The following is a 23,677-nucleotide window of genomic DNA, read 5'->3' on the forward strand; positions in this document are numbered from 1 at the left end:
GTGTGGATATATCTGAATTCCTTTTTGTCTGCAAAATGCAATTACTGGTGCCAGCCACTTTGTACAGACCCTGAGCGCAGTAGATAAGCCAAAGGGCAGTGCAGAGAACTGGTAATGCATTGAGCTAGCTATGAATCTGAGGTATCTTCTGCAAGATTGTCTGATTGGGACATGCAGGTATACCTCTTTGAGGTCCAAAGTAAGGAGCCAAGCCTTCTTGCCCAGCATGGTAGAAGTTGCTGCAGTGTCAACATTCTGAATTTTGGAACGTCCAGGAAGTATGTAGAGTAGACACGTCCAGAATTGGTCTCCAGGCTTTGTCCTTTCTGGGTACCAAGAAAAGTCTTGAGTAAAATCCTTGCCCCTGCTCTTGCTGTGGTAACTTTTTGAATTGCCCTCATGTCCATGAAAGCAGAAATTTGCTTTTGTGCCTCTGCCCATTAATTGTGTGGCAGGTCTGGCAAACCTTTTGCCCTTGGGAGGGTATGAAAGTGGAACCTGTAACCCTGAGAAATAATATTCATTACTCATTTTTCCTGGTTAATCATGTGCCAATTTTGTAAGAAAAGTGCTAGTTTCCCCCCTAAAGGTGCTGCCAAAAGGTAAATGCTTGGCATTGGCAGTGAAAAGTCATTGAGACTGTTTCCTATATGGTTGTGATTTGTCTTTTCCACCTTTGGAGGCTGAAGCACCCCATTGCTTAGGTCTGTATGAACCTTGGGGCTGAGATCTGCCTCTTGGGCATCTGTATCTGCCTCTTTGTGGCCTGACACTGGAAAGGACCAATTTTTAGAAGGCCAGTTCCTGCTAAATCTGGGTGGCTGGACCTGTAAGAAATCCTTTACTGTTTGCAATGATTTTGCTTTATCCTCCACTTTCTTTAACACTTCTTCTGCCTTACCAAAGTATCATGCTGTAATGGAGCATCCAATAATTTTGCTTTAACATGATCAGGTAAACTCTGTTCTTTTAACCAATCATGCCTTCGAATGACAGAACCAGTAACTGCGGCTCTGCAATAAGCCTCTAGTCAGTCAAAACCACACTGCAAAGTATGTTTTCCCACTTGTTCAACTGCATGCAATAAATCCTGCATTTCCTTGTTTTCAGGACATTCAGAGCTTGTCAGCATTTTCTGTTTTAACAGGGACATTAGGTACTGTTGATATTTAAGCATGTGAAATAAGAAGTTATGTACCTACCATAACGTTCCATGTTAGTTGTCTTCTCTCGCCTTCTTTCTTGCTTGATGGGTTCGGAGCCGATCCTCGGCTCCGACTGCACTGCTAAGCTCGAGAGTCACTTTTACCAGCTCGAGGCAGCCCCATATCCCATGATGCAAGGCGGTAAGTACCCAGATCTCGTTTGATGACAAAGGGCAATAGCACCAAGCATAAATACTTCCCAAAGGAAGAAAGAAAGAAAGAAAGCCTACAGGAAGGACCAGTTCTGAATGGTCTTCAGCATAACAATCTCTTGTAGAAAGGTCTGTCCAGGCCTGGGGAAGGAGGGAGGGTCGAAGAAAGAAGGCGAGAGAAGACAACTAACATGGAACGTTATGGTAGGTACATAACTTAATGTTAAGTTGTCAATCTCGCCTTCATTCTTGCTTGATGGGACCGCGTCCCTAGCACCTCTATCCTGGGTGGCTCAATGGAACAGACTCTTGAGGACTGTAGAGCCAAAACTGGCTCTGTCCCTGGAGGCCAAGTCCAATTTGTAATGGGAAACAAAAGTATGAGGAGTGGCCCAAGTGGCGCTGCACAAATAGTGTCTAAAGGAAGTCTAGCTTGAAAGGCTGTAGAAGTAGCTAAGCTCCTAGTTGAATGTGCTTTAGGTTTTGAGCACAGCTGTTTTCCCCTGAGCAGATAAATTTCAGAGATGACAGAAGACAGCCATCTAGATAAGGTCACTTTAGAAACAGGAAGGCCTTTCCTGTTATCTGCATAGGAAACAAAGAGTTGATCGGATTTCCTGAATTGTTTAGTTCTGTCCAAATAATATCTGAGTTGGCGGTGGACATCAAGATAATGTAATTTTTGTTCCGATCTGTTTGAATAGTTTGGAAAAAATACAGGGAGTTCAATGGATTGATTCAAATTAGCCTTTGAGGCGACCTTAGGCAAAAAGGTCGGATTAGTTCTCAATGATACTCTGTCCTTGTGAAAGACCAAGTAGGGGGGTCGAACCGAAAGAGCTTGAAGTTCAGACACCCTCCTGACCGATGTAATAGCTACTAGGAATAAAGTTTTCCAAGAAAGAAATTTTAGAGAGCAGGAAACAGCTGGCTTGAAGGGGGGAAGAATCAAGGATGTCAGCACTAAATTTAGATCCCATTGAGGAGGAGGATTCCTGATTGGAGGCTTTAGCAGGAAAATTCCTTTCAAGAAGGCTTTACAAAGCCTATGGGACATGATATTGTGATCTGCGATCCCGACATGAAAGTTCGAGATAGCAGCCAATTGAACTCTGACTGTGGAAGAAGAGGAGCCTGCATGAAAAATCTCTGCTAAGAAGTCCAGGACTGCCTGAACGGGGGCAGTGAAAGGATCAATATTCTTGGCATTAGCCCAATAAGAGAAACGTTTCCATTTGCTTGCATAAATCCTCCTGGTAGAGGATTTTAAAGAAGCTACTATGATGTCTCTAACAGGGTTAGAGATCAAAGGAAGCCTGGCTAAGGAAGGAAGTGGAGCAACCATGCTGTGAGGTTGAGAGAAGGGATAGACCGGTGCAGCTGACCGGATTGGTGAATCAGAAGATCTGGCACTGGGTCCAGATGCCACGGCTGCACCAAAAGGTGACGATGGAGGAACGGGAACCAAACTTGTCGAGGCCAGTAAGGAGCAATGAGAATCAATTTGGCTCTCAAAACGGTCGCTTTCTGGATAACTTGAGGGATCAGAGGAAATGGAGGAAAGGCATAAAGAAGTCCCTGGGGCCAATCCTGGGTCAGAGCGTCTCTGGGGGGATGGCCTGGAAGAGGGAAAAGAGAGAAGAAGTCTGGGCATTTGCTGTTTTGGGGAGTAGCAAAAAGATCGCAACATGGACGACCCCATTCCAGAAAAATCTCTTCCGCTATAGATTGCTTGAGAGACCACTCGTGAGGCATGAGAATAGCTCTGCTCAATCTGTCCGCTACAATGTTGGTTTTCCCAGGGATATGCGTTGCTACCAGAAACCGATGAGAGGAGATTGCCCATTGCCATAGTCTGAGCGCTTCTCGACACAAGGGGTAGGACTTGGTTCCGCCCTGTTTGTTGATATACCAAACTACAGACATGTTGTCTGTGTGGACTGCAATTGTCCCTACGGGAAGAAAGTCGTTGAGGGCTTGCAGCGTTAAAAGCACTGCTCTCATCTCCAGGACATATATGTGCAGGTGGTACTCGAGCGGCTGCCACGTCCCATGAACCATCCTGCCCTGATAATGACCCCCACCCGATCAGGGAGGCATCCGTGGTGACAGTGGCTACGGGGATGGGGGTACAAAGTGTCTGCCTTGGTGAACCTGGGGAGATGTGATCCACCAAGCAAGATGATCTTTGCAAGTCTGTGTCACCAGAATCTGGTGACGCATTGGAAGTTGTTGGTACGACCACTGTGTGAACAGCATCCACTGAAGAAGGCATGTAGAAGCGAGCCAGGGAAGAAGAGTAATGGCCGCAGCCATGAGGCCTAATACCTTTAGAACCATTCTGGCCTGTACTTTCTTGTTGGCTAGAATGATCCTGACATGACTTTGAATGTCTGAAACTCTTTGATCTGTAAGGGTAGCTGACATCCGAACAGTGTTTAAGTTTGCGCCTATGAAAGTAATAGACTGGCAGGGCGATAAGGATGACTTTTGAAGTTGATCGAGATGCCCAAAAGAGTACAAAGCTTTATTGTGTAATCCCTGGCTTGAATAAGCTGATGCCTGGTGGTGGCTGAAAGGAGCCAGTCGTCGAGATCGGAAACACCTGGAATCCTTGGCGTCTCAGGTGAGCCGTGACCACTGCCATGCATTTGGTGAACACTCTGGGGGCTGTAGTGAGACCAAAGGGCAGGGCTCTGAACTGGAAATGACTGGACCCCAGCCGAAGCGGAGAAATCTCCTGGGCGTCTGTGAATTTTGATGTGATAGTACGCATCCTGAAGATCTATTGAGCACATCCAGTTGTCCTTCTGTAAGAAGGGCAGAATTGACTGAAGAGTGACCATTCGGAATCTTGTCTTCCTCACAGACTTGTTGAGTCTGCTGAGATCCAATATTGGTCTCCAGTCTCCGTCTTTTGTGGACCAAAAAGAACCTTGAGTAGATTCCGGGCTCTGAATGGTCTGTTGTAACTGGCTGAATGGCTCTTTTTTGCAGTAGTTTTGAGACCTCTAACTCTGCAATTTCCCTTAGACCGGGCGGTACATCTGGAAGGGAATTTGAGGGGTAGAAAGGACTTTCCTCGAAAGGAATTATGTAACCCTTGGATATGATCGACTGTACCCATCTGTCTTGAGTGAGGGAGTGCCAGGCTTCTGGGTACAGTGATAATCTTCCCCCGACTGCCTCCAAGGAGGGACAGCCGGGCAACATCTCAGGGATGCTGAAAGGGCTTGTCAGAGAGAGGCTCTCTGTTTCCCTGGTTTTTTGGACCCCCTCTGCCTCTAGAGCGGCGTCTGTTGTTGTTACCCCCTCTGCCTCTAGGGGTAAACTGACCACGTGAATCCGGCGTGACTCCTTGGGATTTGCGGAACCACATTTTGCCACCTTTCTGTCCTTTGGGGTAAGGTCTAGAAGGGGTGGAAAAACGGACTCCTACGGCAGAAAGAGTCTTGCCGTCCTGCTCACACCTGGTCAAAGTTTCCTTCACTTGAGGGCCAAACAAAGCTGACCCATCAAAGGGAGAATTTGTGAAGGACGCCTTAAAGGGATCTGCAAAGTCACATAGACGCCAAGCCTGGATGCGGCTAAGAGCCACACCTGTACCTGCGGCCCTACTCGCTCCATCAGCAGCATATGATATTAGCCGCATGGAGGAGTTTGCAATGGAATTAAGGGTTCCTAGCTGCGAAGCAATTTTTTCCTGAGCCCCTGCAGCTGTAGGATCCTGTACAACATCACCTAGCTCCTTAAGGATATCCCTTTGGAGTCTGGTGAAGTGACATAGGTAATTCAGCGAACGCATAGCAAAGGTCGCTGAGGAAAACATCCGCTTACCGTACCTATCCATGGTCCTAGAGTCCTTATTAGGAGGATGGGCCAGATGCGGAAGGATCTGCAAGTTCCTTCTTGGTGGCAGCAGCCACCACCATGGCATCAGCGGGGACACCCTTAGTGAGGAATTGCTTATCACACGGGCAGTAATAAATATTGAAGGCCTCCTAGGTACTGGCCCTACAGAGACAGGAGCAGCCCACGCCATTCGGGCAATAACCTGCATAAGCGGGTCGAAAGGCGGAGACACCCAGGAGGTGGAGGGCTGAGATCCAAACGCCTCTAGGTATACTGACTCATCCTCAGAGGGATTATTGGTGGGCCAGTTTCCCCTCTGTCTAAGGAGTTCTAGGATGTCTGAGAAGGAGACATCCTCAGAGGATCTTGGGGATCCCTCTGACTCATCTAAGTCAGTATCTGAAGTGATAGACTCGGGGGAGTCTACATGTTTCCTCTTACAGGTCCTCTTCCTAGGAGGATCCCCCGAAACATCAGGAGAATCCTCGGAAGAGGGGGATATTCCCAATGGGGAAACCTGAGGCGGAGGATCTCTGGGTCCTGTAGCAAGAGAAGTGGCAGAGATGTCAACAGGCACTATAGAGGGAGGAGCTAAGGGAACAGACTGCTGGCTGATACCGTGGCCAGCACACTCTTCATCACCTCGAATGCTCCCCTCCCAGGAAGGTCTGAGAGAACCCGTTCGAAGAGCTAGGAACTCCAGGGACCACCGAAGGAAGTCTCGAGGCAGATGTCGGAGCAGAGCTCACCAAGGCCGAGGCTCCAAGGGAAGAGCAGGCTCGGACAAGGGTCCGATGCCACTCACCCCTCGGAGGAGACCATGGAAGCCCGGCCACGAATCCCTCTAAGGAAGGTCTCGAAGAGGAGATAAGAGTAGAGGCTGAAGGAACAGAAGGGGGTATCTGTCCCTCAGCCGTAGCAGTAACCATTCCCGAAGACTCCAACTCCAAGCTCTGGGGTAGAGTTGAAGGAGGAACTGCAATGGGGTGTGGACCAATAGCCGTCTGTTGAGACGGACTATGTAACATTTGGGCCAGTGCCTGTGACTTAAGTAATCTACTGACCACTCTCTCTAAATCATGGTCAGAAAGCCTGGATGACCTTGAAGATCGGCTCCGATGGCTCCGTTCCGAGAGGAGAGGTGAAGCCGGAGCCGAAAGTATTGGCTCCAAGGAAGGAGACCTAGACCTCTTCCTCGAAGGAGCCATCGGAACCGATGAAACTATTGAACCTGTCGGGGCCGACAACTTATCGGAGCCGACAGGTAGCTTCGATGCATCAGCTTCAGCCGGAGCCGATACAGCCACAAAAGTAACGGTGTCGGAGCCGATCGGAGCCGACACCGATGCCTGAGCCACATGGTGGTCGGAACCGATCGGAGCCAACACGAAGTGGTGAACCAGAATCGGCACCGATAGCCATCGGTGCGAAGGTTTAGTTAACCTAGAATCGGCTCCAGCGGGCGATCTCGACTCTGAATGAGTCGGGCGAGGCCGCAGGCTTGGACACAGAAGCCTGGGCCTTGGAAGACTTAGAAGTCTTGGATGGAGCCGACTTAGCGGAGAGCCCTCCGGCAGAAGGCCCCTCAAAATCAACTTATTTCTTCTTTCCTGCAGGACTCTCTGGCTGAAAGAATGACATATAGCACAGGAGTCCTGCAGGTGAAGAGGCCCCAGACAGTACAGGCAAGAAGTGTGACCGTCTGTCAGAGACATTTTCTGACAGCATGAGTCACACTTCTTAAAGCCTGAGACCCTTTCTTTAGACATGGTGTAAAAACACACAGACACACACACCAGTCAAAGAAATTAAATTAAATATACCAAAAGGTATAACTAGTAAACACACACACACACCTTAACGGGGGGGGGGGGTGGGATGGGTGAAAGTCTGACTAAAAAAGTAAGAAGAGACAGAGAATTTTCTGTCAGAAAAGGTTTAAAACCAATATAAAACTAACAATTAAGGGTTTTTTTTGTTAAAAGGGGCTAAAATAGCAAAGTAGCAAATCACTTACCAGGAGCTGGTAAAAGGAGGACCTCATCAGCGAAGCGGCAAACGAGATCTGGGTACTTACCGCCTTGCATCATGGGATATGGGGCTGCCTCGAGCTGGTAAAAGTGACTCTCGAGCTTAGCAAGTGCCGAGTCGGAGCCGAGGATCGGCTCCGAACCCATCAAGCAAGAATGAAGGCGAGATTGACAACTTAACATCTGGCAGTTTAAAGTTCTTACAGCTAAAGTAGCAGAGATGTCAACTTTTTCCCCCCATTTGTCCAGTGCTCTAGAATCCCTATCAGAGGGAACAGGGTTTTTTGCAGTGGAAGCCTTGACCCCTTTGGGACCCTGAGAAATTGTTTCTGGATCAGCAGCAGGGTTTTTATAAAGACATTTATGTGAATCTGGAACCCTGTAGTACCTATCTGGCTTGACTGGTGCAGGGGGTAAAGAATCAGGAGACAAACTGGATTCAGAAAAAACATCATCAACAATATCTAGTACAGGGGGAATAGCAAGAGGTCTTGTGCTGAGGCAATAAAAGAAAGTCTCTGAGCCTTTTCTTGGATTCCAATGGAAATGCTCCTTCATGGTGTGCAGGGTTTCCCCAAAAGAGTAGTCCTCAGGAGGAGAGGCTGAAGGGATAGACTCTTCAGCATCAGAGTCCTCATAGGGAGGAAGAGAATATCCCTGTTCTGAAGAGGAATCAGAAGAAAGAGAAACCTGGTCAGAGGAGTCATAGTCAGTGTCTTGCCTAGGCCTTTTATCTGGAGGGGGATGGGAACCCCTGATCAAAGTAATTAGGTCCTCGGCCATTTTAAGCATCTGTTTCCTATACATGGATGACTGTCCAGGAGAATGCTGTACTGGTTTCTTTGTCTTTAAAGGTGTTTTAGACTGCCTTGGCTACTGAAGTGGTCTTGATAGTAAGCTGTGTAGGTCTGAAAACACCCTCAGAAGCCGATGCCTGCTCAGCGGCTCTGGACCCATATGAGGGAATAGTTTCCATAGGCCCAATACCTTGAATTTCCAGAGGCCTAGTTGTCTCCACGTGGGAGTCGGAGGCGGCCTGTGGCTCTGAGGTAGCGGGTGTCAGGGGCTGCGAAAGCACCTCACAGAGAACCGGCGACTGGCCTAGAAGAGGCTTCGTTGTCGGTTCTGGACCTCGGATGCCTGTCCTTTTCTTTGTCCTTGTGCTTTTTATGAACTCCGGTCATCGGTTGTTCCGACGGCATTACATAGTTAAACCTTCGGCCAAAGTAATGTAAAGCAAAATCGAACCGACGCTTAATAGTGCGTTGGTTGAATCTAGCACAAAACTGACAACTAGCAACGTCGTGGTCAGGGCCTAGGCAAGGAATACAGTAAGAATGAAAATCCTTATGAGGTATTTGCTTCCCACAAGAAATACAATTGTTAACTTTTACTGACATCAGTCTGGAGCAAGAAAAAGTTTCCCTAATGGGGTACTTAGATTTATTGAAGACTTCGGATCTGAAATTCAATTTCAAAAATCTCAGGAGTCAGCTGACCAGCACTTGCAAACTGCTTTTGCTTCAGGCACCGCACGGCAAGAAAGACTGAAGAAAATGGCGTCGGCTGCATCTTGTATACCCCTGGCGCACTGACGTCAGGGAAGAGGCGACAGCAACTGACGCCGGACAAGGACTTTGGAATTCAGGCCAACTGCGGGTAGCCTGCCAGCAGGATAACCCAAGTGTAATGACTGCAACAGTGAAACACAATGAACATCAAATTCAGACCCCTTATTTGGATCCACAGACATCACTACTGGATCCACCAGAAGTTTCTTTTAAAGGAACTTAAGGGACTCCTGCATCCAGTAAAACTCATCAGGCTTTTGTGGAATGGGGAGTTCTGTCAGGTTCATTGGAGTCGGTCAAGAAGCATCATCTAAAGCTTCAAGACTGGAGAAATGGCTACAGTTTTAGGGACATACAGACCCAGCAGATAGATCAAAATACCATTTCTAGGCATTTGATACCCCTATGACTTCCCACTTGAAGTGGACTTCCACTCTGCAAAGATCATCTCCAAAATGACATTTCCGCTTTGGAAAATGCAGCAGACATATCATCAGTGTCTGTGTGACAGTCAGAATTCCTCTGTGAGAACAGCTATCTCTTTCTCTTAGCACAGAGGACTCCAGACACTGAGTGGTGACCTGCACCTGGCTGGAAGTTCTGTAGGAATTCTTGAGTTAAGGAGGTCTATTATTGTGAAACAGCTTTGGTGGATTGGGAACCAAGGGCTTGCCAGACCAAGTTTAATATTTGGACGTCTGGACCCACCTCTTGGCAATGGCAGTCACTTTTGAGGTCTAGATCTTCAGATGGAAAACTCTGATCTCTACATCTGAAATCAGGGACAATACCCCTAAATAGAATTGCTGGCCAACTGTCCTCCCCTTTAGAAAATCTGAAATGGGCTTTGGCATCTGATACCCATGGTGGGATATCCTGTCCAATTTCAACATGGGGGCCTTCAGCTCAGTGTACTATGTCTTCATCTGTACGCATGACAGCCTATATTGACATCTGTGGTTCAGGGGCTGTGGAAGTATCCCATCTGATTCACATCGTCAAGTTAAGCAGAGAGTTTAGGTGCCTTGGGTGAATCTCCAGCGATCCTGAGCACCTTCTAAATAAAGCTGCTTTTTCTATACACTTCTTCAATATCTAACACACAATACCTGTGGTAATCTTTATAAGGAATTTGAACTTCCACTATGACTTGAGTTACAACTTAGTGAAGAGTCAACTTGCTGAGTACAACTGGTTGGGAATTCAATCAGAGGAAAAATCAAAAGAAAGCACTTCTGTACTTCCCACACCACCAAACTATAACTCCAATGGTGCAACAACACAAAGGAAAGGGAAATCTGTAAAAATGAAGTAACTACTGCCAGTGCATACACACACACACACACACACACACACACACACACACACACACACACACACACACACACACACACACACACACACACACACAAAATGCACTGGCAGTGACTTCCAAAAGAATACAAGATTGGAAGCTTTGCAGACTTTGGAATAATACTTCTTTGACACCAGAGTGAAGACCATTTCCATTTTGATATGTATGGTTTACTGGTGCTTGGTTTACTACCTTCCTTTAGAATAGCAAACAAGTTCTCATCCAAAGAAGTTTTTTTGTGGGGCAGTCAGTAAATTAGCCATGCTGCCAAGCATCAAGGTGGTCATACTGGGGTGTATTATGGTTGCCCTGCTTTGTGTTAATAGCTTCATATCTTGAGAAAGCAAACATGGTTTCCCCTTGTTTAAGCTTTTGATTAGAGAAAACCAATGTTGCCTCAGTCAAAGGGGTGCAGTTAGAATCACTCTTGGCCCTTCCTCCCTGATCTTCAACACTGGGGATGAGAGGTATGGGAGGGGATGCATACAGATACAGGCCTGTTCATGGAAAGTATAAAGCATCCATCCCACAGGTCTTGTTACTTGTGGCCATTATGCAAAACTTGTTCAGCTGTTTGTTTTGACTTGAAGCAAAAAGGTCTACTTCTGTCACAGCCCGTGATTGGATGAGGAGTTTGAGTAAGTCATTCTGTAGAAAGCAACTGACTTGCTAAGATGATATGCCAAAAGTTTTTTTCCCCCCTAGCTGGTACTGGGCCCATTAGGTATGTAGGACTGTGGGCTGAGCTGTGTCCAACAGAAGCACTGTTAAGTGACACAGAAGGAAGGACTGAATTCCTACCTGCTTACGTACTATATCAGTGTGGTGTCAGTTTTTACTAGCAGAGTTCCCAGCTTCCATAAGTCCTTGAATGCTAGCATGCCTTGCCACACAGCCATCAACTCTGAGGTTTATGTGACTTTTGTATGAAGACCGTGTTCCATTTTCCTTGTACTTGAAGTCTGTCTGCATGTGCACCTCAAGACAAGACTGAAGCATCTGTGGTTTGAGGAGAGGACCCTGAAAGAGATCCCTATGTTTGGTCTGTAAGCTAAGATTGACCACTCTAGCTCCTTTCTGAGACAAACAGAAGCTGAATTATGTATATGAATGAGGGTCTGTGTTGATGCTACACATTCTTGAAGTAATACAATCTCCCTCCATTTGTAAGCTTCCTAAAGGGATCATTATGATACATGAAGTCATACGGCCTAAGACTTTCTAGACTTCCCTTGCAGGGATTACTGCGAGGTGAAGGACTGATGTGAAGTACTGAGTCAGAAAGATGACCTTTTACCCTGTGAGGAAAGCCCTCTGTAGATCTTTGTCCAACAAAGCCCCCAGAAATGCCACTTTTTGTGATGGAGTAAGACTTGACTTTTTCAGATTTAAGGTGAAACCCAAGTTTGAGAAAATATTCACAGTCAGGCAAATGGCGGAGAGCAGATCCACAACAGAATATGTCCAGATCAAGCAATCATCCAGAGAGGGGTAAATCTAAATGCACCTTATCCTGCAAAAAAGAAATTACTGGAGCCAGACACTCTGTGAATACTCTGGGAGCAGTAGATAAGCCAAAGGGCAGAGTAGAAAAAGTACAGTTGTGTACACTTACCATAAATGTAGATGTATGAGTGTATTCACTGTTGCAGTCAACATACTTGGGTTATCTGCCTGCAGGTAGCCCTCAGTCGGCCCAAATACCAGAGTCTTGGGATTTCTGCGTCGGATGCTGTCACCTCTTCCATGATGTCAGGGGTATAAAACATGCAGCTGATGCCATTACATCAGTTTTTCTTGCCCCAGATGTCAGGAGCCCCCAAAATAGGGAACAATTACATGGTGTGGAACACCTCCAGTAAAAAGTAAATACCATAGCCTTAAGATATGGCCAAAAAGAGAACAGGTAGAAAGCATAGAACAGTCAGGGGGCTGGAGGGAGGGTAACCAGGACTGCAACAGTGAATACACTTGAACATCTACATTTAGGTAAGTGTACACAACTGCACTACGTTCTTCGTGTTTCACTGTTGCAGTCATCACACCTGGGTTGATTCCCAAAGCTGAGGAAGGGTGGAGGCAGTCAAGTAATAGTGGGGTTGGCTAGCAGGCCTTGTAAGACTGCTGTGGCAAATCCAACTCTGGATTTAGGAAAGACAGGTAAGTGGTAATGCTTGGTGAAGGTGTGTACAGAACTCCAGGTTGCAGCTTCCAGAATTTCCCTCGTAGGGCCCTCCCCTGAGGAATGCTGTAGAGGTTGAGGTAGCCCTAGTGGAATGAGTTCTGATCCCTTGTGGGATAGGTTTTGCATGGTGTTTGTAGCAGAAATGGATGCAGTGTGCTATCCATTTGGAAATGGTTTACTTTGAAATGGCCTTGCCCTCTGCCCCTATAGCAAAGCTGACTAGCAGCTGGTCAGATTTTCTGAAAGGCTTAGTCCTATCAAGGTAGGACCTGAGTTGTCTGTGTACATCCAGAGAGTGCAGGATCCTTTCCCTCAGGATTAGGGAAAAATGTTGGTAAATGGATGGATTGGTTTAGAGCCACACTGGATACCACCTTGGGCATAAAAGATGAGTTAGTCTTGAGGGAAACCCTGTCAGCATGGAAAATAACGAAGGGTTCCACAGCCATTAGTGACTGTAACTCAAGACACTCTTCTTGCTAAAAGGATGTCTAGATGTAAGGCTGTTTTCCAAGAGAGGAATTTTAACTTTGCTGTAGCAGCAGGCTCAAAAGGAGGAAGCGTAAGCTTCTCTAGTACAAAGTTAAGGTCCCAGGCAAGGGTGGGAACTCTCCTCGGGGGTCTTAAATTGTTAGCTCCTCTCAGGAACTGTTTGACCAGAGGGTGAGAAAAGAGACGTGGCTCAGTATTATAATGAGCTGAGATGGCCGAGACATGAATCTTAACAGAAGAGAAGGATAGGCCTTTGTGGAGCAGCTCTGCTAGGTAATCTAGCAATTGAGGTAAGGTGGGCATGGCGGTGTCCTTTCCTTGAGAATGGCTCCAAGAACAGTATCTTTTCCATTTTTTTGAGTAGAATTTCCTAGTACTAGGCCTTCTGGCCTCAAGGATGACATGCAGCATCTGTTTGCTGAGGGTTGCTGGTGGTGTATTCAGGGAATAAGCCAGGCTGCAAGGTTCAGGGTTTGCAGCTGAGGATGCAAAATCTGTCCCTCCAGCTGGGACAGCAGGGAGGGGTTCTGATGTAGGCGCCAGTGAGGCACTGCTGCCAGACTGCATAGGAGTGGGTACCAATGCTGGCGGGGCCAGTCTGGTGCAATAAGGATTGTCCTTGGTTTGTCTTGTTTGATCTTGAGTAGTACTTCTGAGAGGAGGGGGGGAAGGCATAAATTGAGAGGTTTTCCCATGTAAAGGATAGGGTATCCACTTTCCATGCTTGGCTGTGGGAATTTCTGGTGCAAAATTTGCTCAACTGATGGTTTTGGGGGGGGGAGGCAAAGAGGTCCACCTCTGGTGTCCCCCACTTGTGGGTTAGAAGTTTGAATGAGTTGGGTTCCAGTTTCCACTTGTATGGGTCCAGTTGATTTCTGCTTAAGTCGTCTGCCAGTGAATTTTGTTTGACTGGCAGGAACTGAGCTTGCAAGTGCACTTGGTTGCTCAAGGCTGTGTTCCATAGGGCCACGGCTAACCTGCAGAGTGGGTAGGAATGAGTTCCCCCCTGCTTGTTTATGTACCACATAACTGTGGTGTTGTCTGTCTTTATCAAGAATTTTCCTGGAAGGAGAAGGTATTTGAAGGCTGTCAGAGCATTCTGTACAGCTAACATTTCTTTTTGATTGATATGTAGATGAATTTGTCCATTTGCCTTGAACGCATTTGCCAGCCATGTGAGCCCCCCATACACAGTCTGATGAGTCTGTTGTCAGGGTTTGGGTGGCGAGGGGTTGAGAGAAATGGAATCCCTTGTTGTGGTTGCAAGCCTCTGCCCACCAAAGGAACTCTGCCCTTACACAAGGAATAACAGGAACAATTGTTTTCAGGTCATGAGAATGTTGGCACCAGAGACTTTTTTAAGTACCACTGAAGTTTCCTCATATGCAGTTTTGCACATGGAATTAGTAGAATGCATGAGGCCATGAACTCTAGGGCTTGCAGTATTTTTCATGCAGATAGCTGGGTTCTGGTGGCCAGTAGTTTGTCAAATAAACCTGCTTTTCTGCAGTAAGGAATGCCATTTGGGAAGTTGTGTTCAAGCTTGCTCCCAGGAATACAATATTTTGGCTGGGCACCAGATGTGATTTCTTTTCGTTGATGGTGTACCCCAGAGAAGTTAGATGTCTCTTTACAGCAATTCCTGACTGTCCGCCTGAATCAGGCAATCGTCCAAGCATGGAAAAATTTGAATATTTCTCTGCCTGCAGTATGCAATGGCTGGAGCCAGGCACTTTGTGAATACCCTGGGTGAAGTAGATAAGCCAAAGGGAAGTGCAGAGAACTGACAGTGCTTAGAGCCTGCAATGAAATGTAGATATTTCCTGCAAGATTCCCTTATGGGAATGTGCAGATAAGCTTCTTTTAGGTCTACGGTGACCAGCCAAGAGTCCTTGGGCTAGCATAGGAAGCAGCTGTTGTAGTGTAAGCATTTTGAATTTTGGGACCGCCAGGAAGGTGTTGAGAATGGACAAGTCCAGGACAGGGCACCAAGAGCCCTCTTTTCTGGGCACCAGGAATAGTCTGGAGTAGAAACCCTGTCCTCTTTGCTCTATTGGAACAGGTTGAATAGCCCTAATACTGAAAAGAGAAAGTACTTGCTTTCGAGTGTCTGCCCACTGGTTTGGAGGAAGGTCTGGCAACCCGCTTGGGGTTGGCAGTGAATGGAAGTAGAATCTGTATCCCTGGGATACAATGTTGAGGACCCATTGGTCCTGAGTAATGGACATCCAGTTATTTGCATGCAGGGCGAGTCTTCCTCCTAGGGTGCGAGTACTTGGGCATGGCTGGGAAGGATGATAGACAAGTCATTTTGAATTTTTTTTTCATAAGGGGGTGGCTTACCACTCCCTGTTTTTTGAGGAAGGAGCACTCCATTGTTTAGATCTCTGCGTACCCTGAGACTGTAGTCTTGGTGGTCTGCTGCCCCTGGGTTTGGGCTGAGAAGACATGGTAGGGACTGGAAAGGACCAGGTTTTTGAAGGCCAATGCCTACTGAATCTAGGTGGCTGTACCTGTAAGAAATCAACAGTTTGCATAGACTTTGCTTTTTCCTCCATCTTTTTAAGAACCTCTTCTGCTTTTGTGCCAAATAAACATTCCTGGTTTAATGGAGAATCTAACAATTTTGCTTTGACATGGTCTAGCAAGATTTGTTCCTTCAGCCAGGCATGCCTTCTCAATACAGACCCAGTGACAGCAGCCCTGCAAGATGCTTCTAAGGCATCAGCACTACACTGCAAAGTATATTTACTGACTTCATTTGCAGAATGCATTAACTCTTGTAAATCTTTATTTTCTGCAAAATCTGGAAGCAACAACGTAGCTCCATAACATGCTGCTGGTACTTCAACATGTGAAACTCGCAATTTAAAGCCCAGATGGCAAGAGTTGCAGAGGTATATACCTTCTTGACACATCTGTCTAAAGCCCTCGAATCTCAGTCCGAAGAGGTAGGATATTTGGCTGTAGTAGCCTTAATACCTTTAGGTCCCTAGGAAATGGCATCTGGATCCACAGTGGGATTCTTAAAGAGAAATTTGTGAGTCTCGGGTACCCTGTAGTACCTGTCACTTTACCACCAACTCCTGGAAAGCCCATCAGGAATAAGACTGGATTCCATGAAAACATCATCTACAATATCCAGGACAGGGGGTATAGTTAGAGGCCTGTGCTGAGGCAAGTCTAAAAATTCTCTGAGTCTCTTTTTGGACTGTGGATAGTCCTGGCATTCCCAGCGGAAATGCTCTCTTAAGGTATGCAAGATTTCACCAATAGAAAAGTCCTCTGGAGGGGAGGCAGAGGGAATGGAATCCTCTGCATCTGAATTCTCACAGGTAGATAAGGGTATTTCCTAGTAATCAGAGGGATCAGAGTCTTTGGACTCATGGTCTGTTGAATCAGAAGGAAATCAATTCTTTGTCTTTTAGAGGGGAAGGCTGGCTTCCCCTAATTAGAGTTATAAGGTCGTCAGCCATTCTAAGCATTTGCTTCTGTGGCATGGGAGCTTGAGAATGTGCTTTGGTCGTCTGTTTTCTAGGTGTAGTGCAAACTCTGGGCCTGAGAAACACGGTTGTTTAGTCAGAAATGAAGTAGTAGATTTAATATGAACATCGTAAGATTGGAATACACCCTCAGAAGCTGGTGCCTGCACAGTGGCTCCGGACCCATCCAAGGTAGAGACATCCACAGGTTCCATAATCGAAGAAGCATCTCACAGCATACCGGACTCCAAATGGGTCTCAGCAGAGGCCTGCGAATCTGCAAAAGTGGGTATCGGGCTTCAAAGGCGCCTCACTGAGTACCGGCAGACTGGTGACTAGCTTAACAGAAGCGTCATCGGCAGTTTTGGACCTATGCGGTCTGTCTTTGTCCTTAAGTTTTTTCGGAAGATTGGTAGTCGGATGGCTTACCACATTTCGGAATAAGGAGAATGAGAGTTAAAGAATTTAGCAACAAAGATAGCCCAACAATGAATAGTTCGGGCATTAAACAAGGCACAAAACTGACAGCGAGGAACATTGTGGTCTGGGCCTAAATAGGTGACGCAGTAAGAATGAAAATCTCTGTGAGGTATTTGCTTTCCACAGGCAAGACAATTGTTAACTTTTTCTGACATTGGTTAGAGCAAGAAAAAAGAATCCCCAACAGGGTACTTAGCTTTAGAAGACTTCAGGTTTGAAACTCGAAAAACAAAAATTTCAGGTAGCGGACGACCGGCACTTGTGAACTGCTTCTGCTTCGGGCTCCCACGTGGCAAGAAAAGTTGATGTAATGGCGTTGGATGCACGTTTTATACCCCTGATGACCTGACATCATGGAAGAGGCGACAGCATCCAATGCAGAAATCCCAAGACTCTGGTATTTGGGCCGACTGAGGGCTACCTGCAGGCAGATAACCCAAGTGTGATGACTGTAACAGTGAAACACGAAGAACATCTTATAGTGTTTGCCATCTGCTCTGAAATGTAGATGCTTCCTGTGACATGGGAATGTGTAAGTAAGCATTTTTTAGATCTTGGATAATCATGAATGCCTGTGGTGATAACATATGCAGAAGCTTCTGCAGAGTTAGGTTTTCAAACTGGAAACTAGTAAGAACCTGTTTAATCTTGAAAGGTCTAAAATGGGTCTCCATGTTCTTTCTTTTCATGGAATGAGGAATAGTCTGGAGTAGTATCCTTTTTCACTTTCTAGTGGAAGGACCATTTCTATGTACCCCTGCTGTAACAGTAGACCTACCTCAGCTGCAACCTCCTGAATTTGGTTTCTGGGAGGAGAGGGCTTTTGCCGACTAAAGTTAATTTGTATCATAAACAACAAAATAAAATAAATATAAATCAAACCAACAACAATGGCCAGGACACCAATTTATTAAATAAAAAACACTCAACTTGAAAGTTAATTTGTAACCTGTTTTTATAATATCCAGTACCCATTTGTCCAGAGCAATGTTCATCCATTTCTAGAAGAGGGGAGGTCTTCCTCCTAGATTTGTAGAGTGTGAAAAGAGACAGGAGGTTGGAGGGAAATGGTTGAGGTGAGATTTAAAGGGAAAGGAACAGGAAGGTACCTGGCTGAGCCACAGTTAATTCCTGCTGGGCCCCTGGGGTCAATGTCCATTAGGCCCAGGGGTTTGATCTGCTTGCCATCTTTTTTGATGCCTTTGAGGTCTTTCCCTTCTGATCCTTCTCCCTTTCTTTGTCTGCATTGCGAAGAAGAAAAGGGCCAGGACTTTGTGGAATCATTTCTGCTAAACGTAGGGGTCTGAATTTGCAGAAAAGTCCTTGACAGTCTGCATAGATTCCATCTTCTCTTCCAGTTTTTAGAAATAGCGTTAGCCTTGGGTTCAAACAAGTAGTCTCTCTCCAGGGGTGCAACTAGAATCTCTGACTTAAGATGCTCTGGAAGAGGCTGTTCCCTTAAACAAGCACGACTTTAAATAATAAGCCCAGAAGTGACTGCCCTGCTTGATGCTTCCAAAGCATCAAAGCCAGAGTGTAAAGAATGCACAGCAACTTGGAAACAAGTGTTGCAAATGTCGAGAAATTCTTTAGAGAGATGTCTATCCTTCATCTCCTCCAGTTTTTCCTTCATCTGGTCTAGCAGAGTTTCTTGGAAGTTTGTCATATGAAACTGGCAACTGAGAACTTTCATGGCCAGGGTGGCAGAAGTACATACTTTTTCCCCCCAAAACTGGTCAAGGTTCCTCCCCTTTCTTTGTTGTCTTTAGCAAACTTGGGACCACGAGTTCCACCTCAGGTACTGTAACAGGGTTCTTAAAAAGATGTTTGTGAGAATCCAAAACCCTATAAAACAGTCTGATTTCCTAGAAGCAGGTGATTAGGCAGAGACTGCAGGGAAGATTGCATTATGACAACCTCCACAATTTCTAGCACTGCAGGAATGGCCAGTGGTTTATGCTCAAGGGTTTCAAAAATTCTCCATCCCTCTTTTTAGACTGCAGATAGTCCTGAGCTTCTCAAAGGAAGAAATCATTTTTTTTATGAAAACTCTCCACAAAAGTGAAATTTTCAGGTGGTGGGGCTAAGGTAAAGTTATCATCAGACTCAGGATCTACACAAGAACCAACATAAATTAAGTTGATATATGCAAATTCATCCTACTGAGAGCCAAAAGAATCTGAGGAACCTTGGGTGGGTTGGTAGGTGGGGATTCCTCTTTCTTTTCCCCAGAAAAAAATCCTTAATAGCAGTAAGCCCAGCAGGACTGTGCTTTCTGGAAGTCACAATCTGAATGAGGTTCTCAGACAGTCTAAGTAGGTCCTACTGGTAGGCCTGTTAGGGGTGAGAGACAGAAGGCCAAGACTTAGGCAAACCAGAAAGAGTCCCTGTAATTTTGGCCACTGTCTATGCTCAGTCAACAGATGACTCCTCTGAGGTATTATGGATATTGCCCCTCCCTATCTGAAGACCTAGTGCAGCAGTTGGAAGCCAAGGCCTGAAGAGCGACCTCTGTACCAATCGACAAACACGTTCTTCAACTTGTGTGGACAAGGAGGGGACTTTAGATGTATCAGACTCAAAAGGGTACTTCACAGAGGCCTCTGGCACACTGCAATCATTGAAAAGAAATGCCAAAGTGTCTCCTGTCATTCAACAATCATGAATCTGGGCGGACTGGATGATGGCAAAGCTAAGTCGTCTGCAGCCCTAGCATGTTTTGGACACATCTCCTTATGCTTGCAGGAGGGGGTCAAAGTCAGATGAACTGCATGCCCTTCTTCCTTTTCTAAAAAGTGAGCTACAGACTCAGCCCAATGTTGGATGATATGCTTATTAAAGTGAGCACAGTTGGGACCAGTTTGGTACATCATGATCTATGCCCAGGTAAAAAAGACAGAGAATGAAAGTCTCATTGTGAAATCTGTTTTCCAAACTAAACGACAATTCTTGTTCCTATTACTCATAAGTTAATAGGTATATCCTAGGCTAACCACCACTGCCTTTATAAGCCTAGCCATGCAACCCAACCCAAACGTGTCCCCTTGTAACATGTGCATCTAAACTCCACATTTAGTTAGGGTGTTGCTAAAATGTTATGGGTTGGGGTATATGTTAGCAAACTTTTTCCATCAACCTCTGTTTGTAGGAGACGTGGTGCTCAGCCCACGGGGTGAATTTATAATTTCTGCACTTACTTATCTAAACACCTAAGCACTAAAGATGGAGGGAAAGCCTGCCAGTTTCACCTCTGTTGCTGGCCTTTTAGCATTGGATCTCCTAAGACAGTACTCCAACTGCTATATGCTCACAGATAATGAACTCATTCTCAGCACTGATCATCCCATCTGTGGAGGTGTAAATTATTAATCAAGGGGCTTCATCTCATTTAAAAACTTGCTTGTGAACGTCATGTACGACTACCATAATCCTTTAGTAATCGCATCAAAATGTTTTGTGCTGCAGCTGTAAAAGCATCATTCCCAAAGCATACTAGAAAAAAGAATATTAAATTTCAGCAAAAATTGGACTACTGATCCACCTCATGCATACTACCAAACAGAGTCGCCCAGAGCAAAAACACAATCTACCACTCTAAACTACAGCATGACCAGAAATGTTTTAGGAATAGATTAATCTATTGTTAGGCACATTGACTCATCTAACACAAAAATAAGGAAAGGTTCCCCCATGGGACACTTAGCTTCCAAAGAACTCAGTGCAGTCTGTAATACTGGATTGCTTTGGGCTCTGATGGCGAGCAACAGCTGATAAAATAGTTCTGACTGGTAACCCTTATACCCAGACATCCTGATGTAAGGATCAGGGAATCTGCCAGCAAAGGAAGAGGGTTTTAAGTTTTTAGTATTTAGGCTGGGAAAGGGCTAAATAGCCCATATTTTTACTACTGCAACAACGAAACATAAACATCATATGATTATATAAAAGGTCTTCTGGGCTACAGTGCACATAAAGAACTTACTGAGATGCATTTGTTTATTTTTTTATTTTACATTTGTTGACCGAGATAGTCCGACTGGATGCATGTCCATTTTCAGCGGAGGCCCGGGAGAAAACTCCAAGGGTAAGCAGATACAGGATTACATAATACCATCATTACATATTACAAACAGACTACTTACAGTGATTACATAAGTAAGCAAGTTAAACAAGTTCCACACGTTAGATTTAATCCCGAGCGTAAATCAGGATTAAATTAAATTACACAGTAAACTGGTTAAAAGATTTTTTTTACACATTCTAGAGAAAGTTAGCCAGGCTTGATACACTGACATTGCCAGTTAAGTGCCAAGTAATTTGTTAATTAAAATGACAGAAAAATGAGATGAAGCAAAATTATGGACAAAAATAAAAGTTAGCACGGTATCAAAGCAATAATGGATATTCTTTTTTGACAAACCTCCTTCAGTCTAGCATATCAAAATAGCAGTATGCAAGTTCAAGCCTTAAAGGGGATACTGCATCTTAAAAACAGTTATCTTAGCACAGCACCTAAAAATCTACTTACAGGTAATAGGAGTAAGAATGGTAGCTCCTCCTGGCAAGCAAATCACAGACAGCGGGAGAGAGAGAATTATCGGTGAAATAAAAGTGTGGCAGCAGTCAACAAAGCAGGGGAGGAAAAAAAACAAAATGCGTGTTAACATTTAAGCTTACTGTGGTTTTTGAGTTGTTCATGCAGTAATGTTGCAAACAAAGCATGCAGCAAAACAAACATATAAACAAAATAAAATACAATGAAAAGCAACTTTCCCATAGCAATGGATTGATTAAAAGGGGGATAACTGTTAATGGTTACATGCTACATATGCTCACTGTTAATTTAAAAAAAACAAACAAAAAAAAAAAAGCAGCATATAAATTAGAACTGATTGCACAATTCCACCATGCATTACCTGGCATTTATATACCAATTTATCTTCACTGTGAGTTGATTTTAAACAGAAATGCGCACAGGCAATGTACACTAACTACACATTCTCAGTGCCGCAAACAAAAGACCAACTGTCATGCAAAAACAACTGCAACAAGATGCCTAGTTTTGCAGGTTTAAATTGCTCCACTGGTTAATGTTGCCTGTGATGTGCAAGTACTGGACACATTTTTTTCCACTAAGACTGAAATAAAAAAAGTTCATAAACAACACAGCTGTATACAATATAAAGTGCAATTTAATGTCACCATCTTTAAAAGATGCAGTATTCCCTTATTTCTTCTATATATGTTATGTAATTGTTAGAAGAAACAAAAGTTACTAGGAATTTTATGATTAGTACAGTCACGGGCTACTACATTTTCTATGCCCAAACAAGGCCTGCTGGGTACAAATGGCCCCCAAACAAATGTTCTACCAGCAGATAAATAGTACTATGCAAAATCATTAGCCATTTCAACACTACTGGTAGTAACCGAAGTCACATGACTTTGCTATCTCCACTCCAACATGACAGTCTAACTAAAGGACTTCTCCATCTTTTTATTACCTTTCTTTACTTGTGAAGCTAACCAGTTACTAATTCTCTCCTAATTAGCTTACTTCCCAGGCAAAAGCAGACAGGCCAATGTCCCACATTGTTTTTGAAACTGAAATATTGTCTTATTTTCCACAGAAATTTGTCTTGGCCTGCATGACACACTTGGGCTTCTAATCTAGAAATATGGATACCAGGGAGTAGACAGTATCTGACAAACCAGGTTTGCAAAGTGTAAACTATCAGTGACAGATGGCCGAGCAAGGCAGCCAGGAGAAAGACAAGCAACTCCCTTCACACCTTGATAACAGACTGAGAAAAAAAACAAAAAGGAAGGCACAAAATAAGAACAAACTTATCTACTTAGTCTGGAAGAAAGTGTGCTTAACACAAATGAAAATGACTAAATGGCAACAATGTGACGACACTCACAAAACGCAATGATTCAAAGCACTTCCAATGTAAATGAATACAGACAAAACACCTGAAATTATGCAAGTCCGTACCATGTCATATTATAAGGCCACAAATGGCTTTGTGGGAGCACGAAGGAAAGACTGAAAAACAAAATCATATCAGTACAGTAATCCTAATTAATCCATTTTAATGTTAAACCAACTATAATGTAAAAACATCCTCGAACTAACTTAAGAGGATTAGTATTGCACTGGAAAAAAAAAAATCACACTGGAGTATTTGGCATCACTTCTGTGCAAAACATCCTTTAAACTGACCCAGTATTTCATTCCATACCTAACAGGCAAAGTAAGTTATATTTTAAGTATCTTCACTAAGCACGGCTTGTAAGCTACAGAGCATGACATAACAGCAAAATAAGTTACCAAACAAAGTCAAGTAAAATGGTATGAAGAACACCTCAAGGTCAATATTTTAACAGTACACTGGCCCCTCTAAATCCCTCACATCCTACCCCAAACTCCTTTTGTTCAGGTTAGGAAGCTTTTTTCACCATATAATGTACACTGGTACACACTAAAGTGCATAAACCAATACACAAGGTGCAATACTTCTTTTTTGTATGCTTCACACCTGAGGTCTGTCAATCGATAGCCCCGCTCGCAATCAATCCCCAATCGCTAGGGTGAGGGTCAACCACAGGGGTAATCTTTTAGACAGTTATCAAGTGTGGTTTGAGAACTTGCAGTTAAAAGTTTACTCCCTGCACACACCTACTGCAACACCAGGAAGGGGACATAAAATGGACTGACAACAGAAGCTGATCCCTCACTTTTGCAATGAATGTTCTTTCCAAGCAGCCCTGCCCCCTCCCCTGAAGCACTCAGTAGTGGTTTTCCCAGTCTCCACCAGGGAAATTGTACCAACTTGTTTGCCCATGAGTGCATACAACCAACCCCACACTC

General features: G+C 44.8%; 1 protein-coding gene across 17 annotated transcripts in view; it reads right to left on the reverse strand.

Moving 5' to 3' along the window:
* PTPRK (protein tyrosine phosphatase receptor type K) overlaps positions 1–23,677 on the reverse strand; it is a 3,469,591-nt gene that overhangs the window by 514,415 nt on the left and 2,931,499 nt on the right. For 7 of the 17 annotated variants that reach the window (XM_044064183.1, XM_044064198.1, XM_044064192.1 and 4 more), the window contains exons 15-16: positions 22,802–22,852; positions 21,332–21,361 (exon numbers count right to left, since the gene is read on the reverse strand). The exons of 5 other annotated variants lie outside the window; for them this stretch is intronic. In XM_044064183.1, the coding sequence (XP_043920118.1) occupies positions 21,332–21,361; positions 22,802–22,852 (81 nt within the window). The remainder of the gene's footprint in view (positions 1–21,331; positions 21,362–22,801; positions 22,853–23,677) is intronic. 5 more of the 17 variants (XM_044064217.1, XM_044064208.1, XM_044064305.1 and 2 more) reach the window with 1 other exon arrangement.

The sequence above is a fragment of the Protopterus annectens genome, chromosome 1.part0 (genome assembly GCF_019279795.1).
Source record: "Protopterus annectens isolate FY-2018-M chromosome 1.part0, PAN1.0, whole genome shotgun sequence".
NCBI classification, from domain to species: Eukaryota; Metazoa; Chordata; order Ceratodontiformes; family Protopteridae; genus Protopterus; species Protopterus annectens.